This window comes from Melospiza georgiana, chromosome 13 (assembly GCF_028018845.1).
Source record: "Melospiza georgiana isolate bMelGeo1 chromosome 13, bMelGeo1.pri, whole genome shotgun sequence".
Classification (NCBI taxonomy): Eukaryota; Metazoa; Chordata; class Aves; order Passeriformes; family Passerellidae; genus Melospiza; species Melospiza georgiana.
The window spans coordinates 8,936,482-8,952,574 of record NC_080442.1 but is presented as its reverse complement, the minus strand read 5'-3'; the positions used below and the strand labels follow the sequence as shown (position 1 = coordinate 8,952,574).

The 16,093-nt window shown below is 42.1% G+C and overlaps 1 protein-coding gene across 1 annotated transcript; it reads left to right on the top strand.

Annotated features, from left to right (window-relative positions):
* Nucleotides 1-1,943: 1,943 nt before the first annotated feature.
* On the top strand, nucleotides 1,944-15,722 carry MAPK6 (mitogen-activated protein kinase 6). The gene is made up of 6 exons (XM_058033202.1): nucleotides 1,944-2,074; nucleotides 6,835-8,040; nucleotides 8,653-8,797; nucleotides 11,762-11,926; nucleotides 12,557-12,758; nucleotides 13,351-15,722. The coding sequence occupies exons 2-6, from the start codon at nucleotides 7,486-7,488 to the stop codon at nucleotides 14,447-14,449; spliced, it is 2,166 nt and encodes a 721-aa protein (XP_057889185.1). The 5' UTR covers nucleotides 1,944-2,074; nucleotides 6,835-7,485; the 3' UTR covers nucleotides 14,450-15,722.
* The last annotated feature ends 371 nt before the right edge of the window (nucleotides 15,723-16,093 follow it).

The following is a 16,093-nucleotide window of genomic DNA, read 5'->3' as shown; positions in this document are numbered from 1 at the left end:
GGCTGCTGCAGAGCAAACTCCATGGATGTGCAACTTCTCTACCGGGCTGAACTGACACTGAGGATATTGGCAAACAGTCCCAATGGACACAGATTATGGGCCCTCCAGGTGCTATTTCAAGGATGTAATATAAATTTTTCTTACTTCAGCACTCTAGAATCTGAGGATCTGCTTGCTCTTTTGATTCTCGTAATGAAAATACTTTGTGTGGATGGAAGGGTTCTTAAATTAACTAAATAGCTCTGGATTTAGACATGCAACCACTGCTGCTCCTGCCTTTTTTTTTTAAGCCCCAAATCTCTTCCTTTAATTCAAGTAAAAACTCCTCTGTGGCTTGGCTCTGGTTGCCGTCCTAACATCACCTCTTCCAAATGTGCACTCCTGCAGATTTTTCTTTATGGAGTGTATTTAAATACAGTCCTTCTAGAGCAGCAGTGCAGCAATCTTCCAGCTCTGTTTTGCTGGGTGGGCAGAAGAACTGCAGCTTTGTTTCTGACTTTTCTGTGCTGCTGGCAGCATGGTGAGCTGCCTATCAATTAGCAAGCATTGGAATATAAAGTGTCAGTTTGGTTACTGACTTCTGTGTGAGTGCTGTGAGCACAGTGCTGCACTGCCAAATGCCCAGGTCACCTCTCCTGGCAGTGGGGTCAATATCAGAGCTAGCAGTGCATCTGGCTAATTGAAACAGAGGATGTTTGCTGCATAATTGAAGAGAGTTTAAAAGTTACTTTTTAAAAAACTTTAGAAAAGCTGAGTGGAGAGATCCTTGGATGCTGATATATGACTTGTTTATTTAAAAAAATAAAGTTACATGATCTAATAGTGCAAGGGTCAATTGGATGCTTCTGTCCAAATGGCAGCAGAGCAATAGAGCCCTATTGCATGTAACTTCTGTCCTAGTACTAGCTATAAATATCCTGTATTTAACCTGCAAAAATGAATATTGATTGTTTTATCACTTTTTGAGCCATCCTGCACTGGAAAGGCATATGAGGGACTACACAAGGAAAACTGCACCCTGCCTTGATAGTTGTACCGAAACTGGGTTAGCAGAAGCAGAAGGCTCTTCTGATACTTAGAGGCTTGGTGTGCTCATGCCTCTCTCTCCTTACTAAAAATGCTGTATTATGAGTCTCACGGGGAAAATGTAAAGTTTTCATTATTTTTATTTTACTGTATTAGTTGTGGTTTTGGGGAAAAGCAGACTCGTAGTGCCTCTGTTAAGGGAGATGCTATAACAAGACAGAAATCCTCTGTGGTATCTAGAGGTGACAGCAGTGGCAAAGATTTGTAGATGCTCGTGGGGAGAAGACCCAGATCGGCCCTGGCGTTAGGAGTGCAGAGCATGTGAGCCGAAGCGGCGCCTCGGAGAGAGGAACTGCCTCCGCCGCGCCCGCCTGTTGCCTCCAACTGTTTGTTTCCCTGCCGTGAGGGACGTTTCGTGCCGGGCCAGTTGAACGGGGCGCACCCGGGCGCTTCCCCGCCCGTCGCTGCCGGAGCCTCGCACACCGACAGCAACCGGGGACAGCGCTCCTTCGGCGGGGCCCCGCTGGGCCTCCGGTCCCGCTGCTCTGGCTGCCGCAGAGGCCACCGGGTCGGGCAGAGCTCCCTTCGGTGCACAGCGCTCCACCGGCCGCCTTTGCGGGCTGCGTGTGACCCAACTGTGCATCGAGACTGCTGAACCCCTCGGGCCAGCGGGGCACGGCGGCAGCGCCGTGCCTCGGGCTCACAGGAGAGGCGGTGAGGTGAGCGAGCGCATGTCGCGCGGCCGCCCACCGGGGACAGGGTCGGCTGCACGGTAGAGTGTACCCCGCACCGACACCCGGCCGTGGCTCCGCTCCCGTCCCTGTCCCGTCCCTGTCCCGCCCCCGTCCCCGAGGGCCGCCCGGGGCCGCCCCTGGCGGGCGGAGCCGCCGCCGCGCCGCCCCTCCCTGCCCTCCGCGCCGGGTTACATGGCGGCGGCTGCGGCAGCGGCAACTGCGGCGAGGAGGGCGGGCGCCGGGCGAGGGCCGGTGGTGGGGCCGCGGGGCTCGGCCGTGTGAGCAGCGCACCCCCGATGAGCCTGGGAAGGCCCGTGAGTGCGAGGGGCGGGGGGCGCGGGGGTCTCGGCCGCCGCACGCGCGGGCCCGGCCTCGCCGCACAAAGGCGCTTTGTTCCCTCCGTCCCGCCCGGCGGCGGCGGCGGCGGCAGCGGCGCCCCCGGCCCGCTCCGCTCCCTCCGCCCGGGCTCGGCCCGGCCCCTCCGCAGTGCGGCGGCCGCGGGGCCGAGCGGGGCGAGCGGGCGCTGACCGGGCGGGCGGGGGCGGCCGCGCGGGGGGCGCTGCCGGCGGTGCGGCGCCGGGCCCGGGGCCGCCTGTGCCGGGGGCGGCGGGCGCGGCCTGAAGGGCGTTTGAAGGTAGGGCTGCTGGGCGGGGGCCGGGGCCGGGCTGGCCTCGCGGCGCGGCGGGAGCGGCTCCCTCGGCCCGGGGCAGTGGCGCGGGCGGGATCGGCTGCTCGGCCCGGGGCGGCGGGAGGAAGGATGTCCTTGGCCGGGGGGGCCCGGCCATCCCCTGCCCGCGGAAGTTTGGCTGCTGCGTTCGGCGCGGTTCTGCGAGCCGAACCACATAGGGCACAGGTACCGCTCGCTCCTACTGCCCCCAGGCTTCGGGAACCTTTTGTGGGAAAAGTGACTTAATGCTCGTAATAAGTAGCTTGAAACATCCGACGGAAATGGCTTGAAGAGAGACTGGCCGAGTTTTGGGATGCGGGGAACAGGTACCCTCGCCTAGGCAGGCAGGATGCTCTCGCTTGGCGTCTGTAGGATGTGTCTCTTTTTCTGGCTAATTCAGTGCCGTTTGGGGTCTGCCTGACAATGGCTGTTAATTGTGTTGCGGAAAAAGAAACGGCGGTCGCCGTGTTGTCGTATAGCCGGTGCTGTTGCCAGCACCCGTTTTATATAGATATGTGTGTGTGTATAAAAACAACGCCGTCACAGCATTATGTGTTAATAAACCAGTTACAAATTCCGGAAAGCGGTGGCTTAAAATAGAGGTGCATTTTGCTTTGGCAATTGCGTTCAGAAGATTGTGTGCTCTAAAGCTAAAATGGGAACTTTCATTTCAGCCCTTTGCTCAAGCTCAGTTTTTGCATGTGTGGTTGTTATCTCGAATTCACTCTTGACTGGTTACCTGTTTAGTGGAACAGCAGATGGTAGCAGGTCTGCAGAGGTGCAGAAGGCTGTGATTAGCTGATGGTGGGCTTCTTCTGGGGAGTTTTCATTATTATTATCTAAAGGGAGAGCCAAACCATTTTTAAACACAATACAAAAAAGTACACTGGGTTCTTGTGTGTTTTTACAGATCCTTCAGAAGATTTATAAACTAATAGTAACATTGCTTACTGCCAGCACTGAGTTCCCTAAACAGTGTGGGGAGCAAGTAGGAGGCTTTAGAAAGCAGCAGTTTCGTGAGTTGGACGATGACTCACTCTGCCTACTGACTGCAACGTGGCTGATCTAAAAAAAAAGTTCTGTGCCCCGTATTTTTTAGTCAAAGGGATAGTACTTAGCAGATTGTATAATATATCGTTAGTCATTCTCGGTCTTTCTCCTGTGAGTAATAATTTGATCATTATATGGTCAGCATAATCAAATTAACTGGTATCTTTCGGTCTTATTTGTATTTTTGACAAAGTAAACATCTCATACCTGACTATTTCAGTGCACATCCTGTTTCCTGAAAGCTGTGATAAATCCACGTGCGGGAGTTGAGCGTGGTTTGAAGGGGCTGCTTGCGCAATGCCTGAGGCCAGTCGAGTGCGAGGATCATCACTGGGGATGATTTCAAAGCCCTTCTGTGGGTCACTTCTGTTACCCTCTCCCAGGAACTGACCCCTTTTAAAACCATAGTTATAAACCACTTAAGAAAGCGGTATCTTTGTGTTTCACTCTTTAAACTTTGTGTGAAGGAGGAGTGAAATTACCACTTCTAAAAAACCTGGACATCGTGGCAAGGTGGCAGCCTAGCTGAAAATGTCAGTGCCTGCGTCAGTAGCCTGTTCAGCACAAACTGGGATGATAAACCCCCCCTTTTTTGTACAGTAGTCCATTATATGTTTAAAGTGGTTAGAACATGAGATTGAGCAATTTGTTCGCAGATAGGAAGCTTGGAGCAGGATCAGGTCAAATGAAGGCTGCACCAGGTTGGTTGCTTATGTTGTTAGCATTTGTTTTCTTAGCTAAATCAGTCTGGTGGTGAAGATCATTGCAGGCTCTCTGAAAACACTGTAATTAGTGGACACCTGGTGGAAGGATAAGTGTAAACTGATGATTAAAAATGCATCATTTCAGAGATACAGAGTGAAAATTGCCGGGCTCCTACTTCAGGAGTTGGCCATAGTTCCCTTTCTCCCTGAAGCATTTTGTTGCTGCATTCACTCATGGCAGCAGGGGGTAAGATCTGAGTTATGGTAAAGAGATGGTAGATCTTAATCTTGGCTGCTGATGGGCATAGTTTTGAATCTGTTCCTGGGCTGTTTAATGGGAATAGCTAAAAGAGAGTTTCCAGATGTGTCACGCAGCTGGTGCAGACAGTTTCGATATTGCTGCATGTTGAAGACATCACTAGTGAAACAAAAGCCTAATTATGAGGCAGAATACAACTGGTTGTAGATGGTCCCAAGGATGTAAAATACACCTTAATGCAGGGTAATTGAACAGAGGCCTTGGACCTCAAGTTATTGTGGTATGTGAAGTATTGGTACAAATTTTAATTTCTGTAACAAGTGGTGGGATGTTGGAGTGAAAGGTGAATGGGGTGATGTGAACTGGTGTGCTGGCAAGCAGCTCAGGATGAGTGAACCTGAAAGAGGTACACGTGACTGAGAAAATACTTTCAGGTTTAAAAATGTTAAAAATCAAGAGGCTAGACATCTGGGGTTTACAGTTGTGAGCAGAGTTGGATAGTCACTGATGCTGTCTTCTTTAGGATAAGTTTCTATTGTTCTTTAAATAAATTCATAGGTATTTTAAAATGGGTCCTCACTGTAGTGTCTTGGTATTGCTAAAAATTCAAGATGGTTTGGGGAAAAGTAGTAGTGTTTGTTGTGAGACTATAATATTGTGTTTGTGGTGACCCTATAATAACTTTTGTAAAGCACTGTTTAAGATTAGGACTCTTGCCAAAGCGCAAAGAATGGAATCTTAAGGCAATCTTAAGTTCTGTGTGCTGAGTAGAGAAAGCTCTGAAGATCACCCTTGTGGCAGGGTGTGCCACATCAGTAGAGGGCAGCTCAATGCTTTTCAGTTCAGAAATACTTCATTTGGTGATCTCTATTTAAAAAGAAAACTGAGCAGAGGACAGCATGTGTTTCTTTCTTGCCTGTGTTCTGCCCACATGCCTGGGGGCAGGTGGTGTGTGGCAGGGGGAGCAAGGCTGGGCATTGGGGCTGTGTCTTGATGACAGTCAGGCTTGAGCCAAAGGAAGGGTAATATTTAAATGATTTGAAAGTCTTGTTTCTCATTGCCAGTGTGCCTTTCTTTCTTTCTTATTTTTTTTTCTTTTCCTCTGTACTATTCTGATTGCTTTAGTGAATTGAGGCCATTATTTAAAATATGTTAATAACCTGTCAGCTGCTCTTGCTGGTGTTAGGAGCAAGGAGACTTGTTTTGCTTCCTCCCAGTCGTCCCACTGAAAGGCTAGCACTGTTTTAAAGGAAAACATTCATAGAATTAATTCTGAAGTGTTGGGATTGTGTGGTGACCTTTACATTTAGGGAAGAGCTGAAATGTGTTAATCTGAGATTGAACAGGAGACACTTAGTGGTTTGATGTGACCTCTACATGTTGGGGAAGAACATTCAAGTGACTCGTAGTGGAATTGCCCAAAGCTTACCACACTGTGTAACATACACCTCTGACTCTTCCCGTTGTGGCATTTTTGAGCTTTTAGAAGAAGTTGTACAAAAATGCACCATGTTGTCTTTATGACTACATTCTGCTCTTGCTGACGGGAACTTATTGAGAAAATTGCCAGTTTGGTTTTTCACAATAGTAGGTGAATTCATTACACTATTAAAAAATAAATGATGTCTGAAAGAGCCCATATGTTAGGGGAAATGGTTGTAGAACATATCAGTGACTCTGTAAAATGTACTTGCTGCTAGTTTTTCTTTGTAATCTAGGTTGGATTAGTATAGAAAAAATTGATAAAGCAATAATATTTATCAGATATGTAAGAATTACCCCTATGATTCCTGTAACAATGAGTCTATAGAGGCAAAGTTATTATTTGAGATATTGGTAAGCTTTATCCAGAATCACAAGGACTAAAGCTTTATAAGTGGCAGTAGATGTATATTGTATATTCAGTAAATGTTGGGAGTGTACAAGCCACCCTTTTTGTGTGACCAGTACCTAGTTACCTCTTATTATGGTGAAATAGTTAAACCTGATTTTGTCTTCAAATAAAAGTTTAGTGAAAAGAATTATTTCAAAATTTGCTGACAGATGCTATGGACACTGTTGCTTCTGGCTTGTCTCTTAACAGCTCTTAACAAAGCAAGTTTGCTTTGTTAGTCTCTAAATTAAGACTAGGGAGGATTTCTTGTTTTGTACCATAAATTCAGTAGGTGACATCAAAAATGTTCATGATATATGTTTAAAAAATGGTGGTTGGTCATCATTGCTTTCCTCCACAAGTGTGAAAGGTACATATAATTTCTAATTAGTTTAGCTTTTTTGATGATTTTTTTTTTGTAACTGGACAGTAAGTTATATTTAGGATAAATCAATGAGCTGGGGGAGGAGGAAGATTTTTGTATGTGCTGAGGTACTGATGTATTTTTCTCTGCTTTTCAGGTTGCCACGGAGTAAAATGGATGGTAGCTTTGATTGTGATTGTGGTGAGCTGGAGCCACCTGATCATTAACAGAAGGCATCTTTTGTAAATCAAGAGCTGCCAGTTTCCCATTTAACTAGACTGTAAACAAAGAAGAGAAAAGGAGGAAGAAGGAAAAAAACTAGTGCTTACCAGCACCATAGAATGACGCTGCTCAGGACCAGTCCAACACTGAATGTATCTGCACTGTGAGGAGGAGGATGTTAATAGAAGCCTATTATGTGCATATTTATTCACATTTTTGTTAAATGTTAACCAGATTAGCACAGTAGAGCTGAGTGCATAGTATGTCATTTCATTCCGTTTGAGTTTCTTGTGAGTATTTTCTTTAATGTCTGCAGAAATGCTGCACCTTTCTTGAACTATGAATGCTGCAATCTTTCGATCTTATGCTCGGTTTGAGTTCTAGAGCTTACAGGCTCTAAATTCAAGGGGACACAACAGGCCTGGCTGGCTCATAATGAAATAAGAGTGTCAAGAAACCATCTTGCAGTCAAAGCCAAGTGTTTCTTCTCCCTTTCTCTAAGACCTTTCCTTCAGATACCAGTGGAAGTGTCTCCGTGTGTTTACAGAAGCTTAGTAGTTTGAGGAAAAAAGTAAAGAATTTTAAAATGGCAGAAAAATTTGAAAGTCTCATGAACATTCATGGTTTTGATCTGGGCTCTCGGTATATGGACTTAAAACCACTGGGCTGTGGTGGAAACGGCTTAGTTTTTTCTGCTGTCGATAATGACTGTGACAAAAGAGTAGCTGTCAAGAAAATTGTCCTTACAGATCCCCAGAGTGTTAAACATGCTCTACGTGAGATCAAAATTATTAGAAGACTTGACCACGACAACATTGTCAAAGTATTTGAAATTCTTGGTCCCAGTGGAAGCCAGTTAACAGATGATGTGGGCTCCCTGACAGAATTGAACTGTGTTTACATTGTCCAGGAATACATGGAGACAGATCTGGCTAATTTGCTAGAGCAAGGCCCCTTACTGGAAGATCATGCCAGACTTTTCATGTACCAGCTGCTACGTGGGCTCAAGTATATTCACTCTGCAAATGTTCTGCATAGAGATCTCAAACCAGCTAATCTTTTCATTAATACTGAAGACTTGGTGCTGAAGATTGGTGACTTTGGCCTTGCACGAATCATGGATCCTCATTATTCCCACAAGGTATGCAGAGAGTGGGAATATCTAAGAAATGCTTTGACAACTGTTCCCTCTTAAAATAGCATTTCTCCCTTCTGCACAGGTAGATAGGCTGTGGAGGGTGTCCTTAGCATGGTGATAGAACTACTGCAAGCATAAATTTTATTTTGTTTTTTTACTAAATGGGTTCAGAAAAGCAAAGGTTTTAACAGTGAAGACAGAACCTGAGATTAAGAGCAACATTTAGTTATATTTAATTATAGAAGCCTTAGATAAGATTATTAGCAGTGCATTCATAGTGCAAGTGTGGCTATTTTGGGGGATTGGTTTAGAGATACTGTCCTCCTGGTCTAGGTGTTTCAAAAGGGTTCAGTATCATCTCTGCATTTTTTGGCATCTGGGAATGAGAGTTTTGCTGCAGTACCTCATTTGACTAATAAGTAGTGTCATATTTGTATATGGTTGCTGTTCACTTACAAAGATATTTTTAAAGGTAGAAAGAAGGTTTAGTAGAATGCACACAATATAATTGCTGGGACTTTGAGACTAAAAAAATCTTGTTAGTAGTGCATTAAAAAATAAATTAAAAACATAAGTCTTCAAAATCTAATAAAATTTTTTAATTAATTTCATTAGGGCCATCTTTCTGAAGGATTGGTTACTAAATGGTACAGATCGCCCCGGCTTTTGCTTTCTCCTAACAACTACACTAAAGCCATTGACATGTGGGCTGCAGGTTGCATCTTTGCTGAAATGCTGACTGGGAAAACCCTCTTTGCAGGTGGGTAGAATAAAATCAGTGGTATATTCATAAAAGGAGTGGCACTGCTTAATTATCTTCCTCAGGAAAGATTGATTATTGTGGCTAACATCAGTAGTCATGGACTATCAGGATATGCTATATTATTGTGCACTTATATAAACTATAAATTGATGTATCTGTAAAGCAGAAGACATTTCAGTTTCCTTACTTGTATTGGTGTGTATTTAGATAAATATCACAATTTATTGTAAGAGTCATACATGGTAAATATTACTGTAATTGTGTTGAGCTAAATTTATTGGTTGCTTAAGAAGTGTTCTGATACATGTGTGAATTGGTGTATCCAGGGAGTATTTGAAGATTATGAATACCCTGAGTATAATATGCATAAAATTTATTTTTTTAATGTAGTCAACCTAATCACTTCTTGCTTCTCTGTATTTTAAATTATTAAGCCCCAAGGGCATAGATTTAAAGGTGTAAAATTTAGTGCAGTACAGCAAGGAAATGTGCAACTTTCAACTGTTTCAGGTAAGATAGGAAGCAATGCTCTGGTCTCATGGTGCATTGACATTAGAGCTTTGGTTAGGATCAGGGGGAAATTTCTGGAGCCCATCTCCTGGTGGCCATCCTGTACCATGTTGCTGACCTAGCTCAGAGCACAAACTAGAGCATTTTAGGTAAAGTGAAACTGTTATTTGCACTATAGGAGATCACCACCTGCTGACAAGCACTCAGTCCATGGGAGCAGATGAGCAAACTGCAGAAATACCTCTGAAATGCTTATTTTTGTGCACCCTGGGGCCTCAGCAGCAGCTGTCTCATTCAGGATCACTCTTGGATTTGCTCCTGTTGGCCTGAATTATAGGAGTAATACAGATAAAACTTCTGAGAGCTAAGCTTGCATTTCAAAGTTCACATTCCTTTAGACACAAAGACTGTGGACTGAAAGCACACCTCTGCAGTCATTCTTAGCTTTGCATGAAAAGGCAATGGAATTGAGAGCTTCTTCCCATTAAGAACTGTCAATTGAAAGCATTATTCAGTATAAATCAGTGATTAATACCTGCAGAGGCTTCTCTTAACATGCAGTGAGGTTTTCACTCTTTGAGTTACTAACTACTGGAGTAATGTCCCCAGAGTATAAAATGCTTGGCTGATACAAGATTTATTGGGTTGGGAGAAAGTCTGCAGATTTCATCATTCAGCATAGACTGATCACAACTGCCAGCATTTTGGGTTTTTTTTCTTTTGAGTATCATTGGTATTTGTCACAATTTTTATTGGCCCAATTGCTGTGCAGAGAGTTAGAATTCTGTTAAAAAACTTGGTCTTAGTCACCAAAATCCTAAATTTTTAGGCTTGTTTATATGCCCTAATTGCATTGAGTAGATACTTTAAAAATATTTTAGATGTAGATGTGTCCCTCTGAAAATTTAGCATTGCCATGGTTTTCTAATCTAAAGAAAAATGGATTTCTTGACATCATTTGGAAAGGGAAGATGGTTGGAGATATGATAGTTATTCTGCCCTGAGACTCTGAATAGTTCTTCTGCAGAGTTGTTTGGAGGATTTGATTTGGTTAATTGCAACATCCTGTCTCCTTCTGAACCATCCCTTAGGAATCCTGCTGTTCAGAAAGCTGATGAGAATAGGAAGGAAGAATACAGATTAATATTGCAGAGTACCTGGAACAAGTGAGGGAAAGGAAGTTGAGACAGTGGAATTCAGTAGCTTTTCCAAACAACTTCTCTACCTCTTTGTTCTAAATGAATATTTTACAATGGTTATTTCCCTGATGGTGGACAGAAAGCTGATTAAATTTTAGGATGGTACTCATTACCCAATAGAATCTATTTTCCAGCAAATTACAAGCAATATAACATCTGATAGATCATATTAAGTAATTTGTTGTAGTCTGAAGTAGAACAAAACAGCTCTTTCAGTCCAGTAAAGACATTAACACAAAGCAGTACTGATTCATTTGGGGAGCTTTGTCAGATTTTCTGCAGTGACTTTGCCTGTCAGGTGTGTGATGGGATGTGCAGTGCAGACTGCTGTGCAGGCACTGAAGTGAACTGAGAAGTTTGGAGATGGTAGAGTCTCTTGTTTGGCCCCATGTATTTTTATATGTGTTGTCACATACATCAGTATTGTTTGTGATTGCCCAGAGCAGCTTGGTGAAGGAAGGAAACATCAGCATGCAAATAATCCTATGTAATTTCATCTGCTAGTTGAGTCTCTAGGATCCTACATCCTCCTTGGAGCTGAACAACGAGCTGAAGTTGGCAGGTTGTATTTCTGGGTACTCCAGTACTGAATATAGATGCTATTCATTATTCAAAACTGACCTGCTGTGTAGGCCCTTATTGTTCTTACCCAGGGAAACTTCAGGTAGTGCTGAAAGAGTACTGTAATTTCAATCATAATAGAGTACTATTTTCAAAAAGAGCATCACTCTATGTAACCAACAGGTGATTTTTGTCTTGCACTTGACAGTTAATGCAGGATTTCAGAGTAGAATATTAATACAAATGGTTGTGGCTTGCAAAATGTCTTTCAGCTAAACTACTGCTGTTTTTATTAGTGAGGGACATACAATTCCAAGTGAGGTCACATACTGTATTAATGAGGTGGATCAGTTGAAAGGGGAGGATAGCAGTATAGAGTGTATAATAAAAAGGGTATTGCTGTAGAGAACCTCATCCATGGTGAAAACACCCTTACAAAAGCTTAATGTTAGATCTCTTTATCTGTGAGTAGCAGCTCTGTAATTCTTCATATGCCATAGCATTTCCTGAGAGCTCTTCAGATTTATTATCATTTAAATTCAGAACTTCAGCCTTTCCTCTGTTGCAGGAGATTATAATCTTTTACTGGAAATAGCTGCTCAGAGCACAAAATTTTGACATGCCTTTCATATACAGGGATTAGAAATGTTTAAAGTTGAAATGGCAGCTTGTGTTTTGTTTTGGTGCTCAGGTGCACATGAACTTGAACAGATGCAGTTGATTCTAGAATCAATTCCTGTCGTACATGAGGAGGACCGTCAGGAGCTTCTCAATGTAATTCCAGTTTACATTAGAAATGATATGACTGAGCCACACAAACCTTTAACTCAGTTGCTTCCAGGCATCAGTCCTGAAGGTAAGTAATGAAAAACTCATTGATTCAATGTTTTGATGTTTCAAAAATCATCAAGAAGTGTGCAGCTTTGAGGTGCAGGCCGTGTGATTGTAAAAAGCAAGTTTCAGTTAGAAGAATCTGTGTTCTCTGAAGAAGGATTGTCTTCTGCCCTAATAACAAAAATTTACCTCCATGATGGCTGCTTGGTTATCTTTAGAGTAGAATTGTCAATCTCTGCTGAACCTATTTGCATTGGAATTGCTCTTTTGAGACACTGGCCTTTTAAATACAAGGGAACATTGGAATGGAGTCACTATAGAAGGACTGTCTTTCAGATTTTTAAAAAAGTCTCCCAGCCAAAGTAGCAGCAGTGTTTCCTGGTAGCCATTGGTGGATACTGATTCAGCTTGAAGCTTTCTGTCTCTTGCTGGTTTTTTATGCATTAAGTTAAATTATGGCTGATCTTAGATTTGACTTCTCTCTCTTTCTGATGGCTGCAGGATGCGTATTTGGCGCTGTACTGTCAGTAGCTGATACTTCACAGGCAGCTACTTAGAAACAACTAGAGGGCTCTAGAGCAAAGCACTGCACCTTAATGTTAGGTTCTAAATGTCAGAAATTTCCCATTTAATGATAGCTTATATTCTACAGCACTGGACTTTCTGGAGCAAATTTTGACATTTAGTCCCATGGATCGATTGACAGCAGAAGAAGCTTTGTCCCATCCTTATATGAGCATTTATTCCTTTCCAACGGATGAGCCTATTTCAAGTCATCCTTTTCACATTGAAGATGAGGTTGATGATATTCTGCTAATGGATGAAAGTCACAGCCATATTTATAATTGGGAAAGGTAAATTTATCACTTACTGTGGTAATGTAACTGGATGGGTTTGTGCTTGAAGTGACATTGCTTCATGGGCATTATTTCTTTTTCTATGTTTCTTCCTCTTGAGTTGACCTGAGAATAAAATTTTCTTATTTTCTTGTAGCAATATCATTGGATTTATAATCCATTAGATGCGACTTGGATATGCTGATGGATTCCTGAGTTGCACTCAGGAGTCTAGAATCTAAAGTTAATATTTCCATTATTTTTTTCTTCCCCAAAATACTTCTCTAAAATTTTGTTTAAGGAGAGTTTTAATTATGATTGTTTTGTCTAATGCTTAATGCACGTTGTAGTAAAGAGATTTCACAGTAGTCATCTTAAGTCAATTAAACACACTTCAGAAAAAGTTCTGTACATGGAGCGAGCTGTTGTACATAATTCTGTTTCTTTTTGCTAGATTAAATTAAAAACTTGGAAGAGGTACCCAGTTGGATTAAGGAAGAGCTTTGTGTTGAATTGTCATTATTTTGTAAGGGCATTTCTAAACTTGACTGTCTCTGTTTGGGAGCCAGAAGACTGTTTTTAGCTGCTAACACAGGAAATTGTTTTACAGATACCATGACAGTCAGTTTTCAGACCATGACTGGCCTATTCATAATAACTATGAAGCTGATGAAGTTCAGCGTGATCCAAGGGCTCTTTCTGATGTTACTGATGAAGAAGAAGTGCAAGTGGATCCTCGCAAATATTTGGATGGAGATCGTGAAAAGTACCTGGAGGATCCTGCCTTTGACACCCACTTCTCTACTGAGCCTTGCTGGCAGTACTCAGATCACCATGAAAACAAGTATTGTGATCTGGAATGTAGTCACACTTGTAATTACAAAATGAGGTCCTCTTCATACCTAGATAATTTAGTTTGGCGAGACAGTGAAGTTAACCATTACTATGAGCCCAAGCTTATTATAGATCTTTCAAACTGGAAGGAACAAAGCAAAGATAAGTCTGATAAGAAAGGCAAGTCTAAATGTGAAAAGAATGGGTTGGTGAAAGCTCAGATAGCACTTGAGGAAGCATCACAGCAACTTGTTGAAAAAGAAAGGGAGAAGAATCAGGGGTTTGACTTTGATTCTTTTATAGCAGAAACCATCCAGCTTAGTTTACAACATGAGTCTACTGATGTTGATAAATTAAATGACTTGAATAGTTCCGTGTCTCAGATAGAGTTGAAAGGAATAATATCGAAGTCGGTGAGCAGAGAGAAGCAGGAGAAAGGAATGGCCAATTTGGCCCAGTTAGAAGCTCTGTACCAAACTTCTTGGGACAGTCAGTTTGTCAGTGGTGGGGAGGGGTGCTTCCTCATAGACCAGTTCTGTTGCGAGGTAAGGAAAGATGAACAAGTTGAAAAAGAAAATACTTACACCAGTTATTTGGACAAATTTTTTAGTAAGAAAGAAGATGCTGAAATGCTAGAACCTGAGCCAGTAGAAGAGGGGAAGCTTGGGGAGAAGGAAAGAGAAGAGAGCTTTCTCAGTAACAGTGGAGAACTCCTCTTCAACAAGCAGCTTGAGGCTATAGGTATTCCTCAGTTTCACAGCCCTGTTGGCTCGCCTCTCAAGTCTATCCAGGCCACGCTAACGCCTTCTGCTATGAAATCATCTCCCCAGATTCCCCACAAAACCTACAGCAGCATTCTGAAACATCTAAACTAAAACACTCAGCAGACATTTCTTTTATATTCATGAGATGTGTTTGTCTTTTTTTATTACTAGTGTAAGTAATTTTTTTACTTGAATCAGATGGTGTAATTTTGGTATGGATTTCGTTAGTTTTCTGTTTACCATTGTTTTTACAATCCAGAATTACTTTCTATACATGAGTTAGTTTTGTTTTTAAACTGGCATGTCGTTTGCACACAAAATTAAAGAATAGAGCAAAATAATGCAAAATGCAGGAGGTAACAAAAAAATGCACTAAACCAAGTAAAAAAAAACATTCTCTCAGTAAAATGGTGTCCATGTTTTGCAGAAAAAGAACCTTGCCTTGAAATTTACACAGTGAGACTGTACATAATTGCATGAGAATATCTATTTTTCCCAAAACATTTTTTTCATTCATGCGTATTTTAGAGTTTTTTCATACTCTACACATTTCTTAGACACATGATACCAGCAGCAACTGAAATGAATGCAGAATTTGGTACGCATGTGTTATCTACCTCAAGGTAACAGCAGTATGTGGCAAAACATTAACCACCCATAGTGCTTCTCATTATGCACTTCTATTTAGCCAGCATTATTGTAGTAGCTATTCCTATTGAAAATCATTCAATATTTATAAATGTTCTGGTATGCATTCTTTATAGTGAAGTGTTAATATGCAGCACTTTTATTTATTTTAGCAAATAAGTATATTTCTGTAATTATAGAAAGTCAATTTTTGAGTTACTTTTCAGATAAAAGTTTTTGTTTAGCACTATGGTTTTATTGCCTACATAGCTGGATATATATTAACATCGGCTTATTCTGAGGCTATCCAATACATTTTTATTTTTATTTTTTAGTTTTCATTTCAAGTAAAGCACTCACTGTGTATAGGAATTTGTAATTGGAGGTGCTTGATCTCTACAAAAGAAATTAGGAATTGCTTTATTATCAAATGCTCCTAGAAGTCTTAATTGTGTTCATTTTTTAAAAATTTTGTAATGTTAGTTGTGTGCATGGAAATAATTAAGGTACAACATTACTGTAGGTTAAAGTTCTATATGGTGAGACATTTTGTTTTTACTGTATGTTTTTATGAATGATTCCTGTCCCACTCCCAGCCCCTCTCCAAAGCAAGCATGAATAAAATTAGGTTAAATATAGCATGTAGCATCTCGGTCTTTTTAAAATTTGTTTTACCTTCTGATTTTTTGAAATACTGGATGTATCATTGGCTCCCCTGTTTAAAACTAAAAACAAATAAAAACATGGCCGGCAAAAATGGCTGTTTGTGATGCTTTGTACACACCCTGCCCGATGAGGAGCAGCTGCTGTGCTGCAGCTGGGGCAGCTGTGAGGGTCACTGCCTAACACAGGGTGCTCATGGAAGCACGAGAGGCTCTCTTGGAAGGGATGCAGCATCCTGCAAGGAGACTCCCAAGAGTTCCCTTCTGTCCTGCAGCCTGCACCCAGGAAAATCACACGTAGGGGGGTGGCTATGAAACTGCACAAATACACAGCACTGTCCACAACCTTTTCTGTTCAAAAAAAGCAATCGACTTTGGGAGTATAAATGACCCAAGTTAGTGTTTTATCCAAATTTCAGCCAGGAAAAGCTGCAGTGTGTGTGTGAGCCCCTTTGCACTGCCAGCA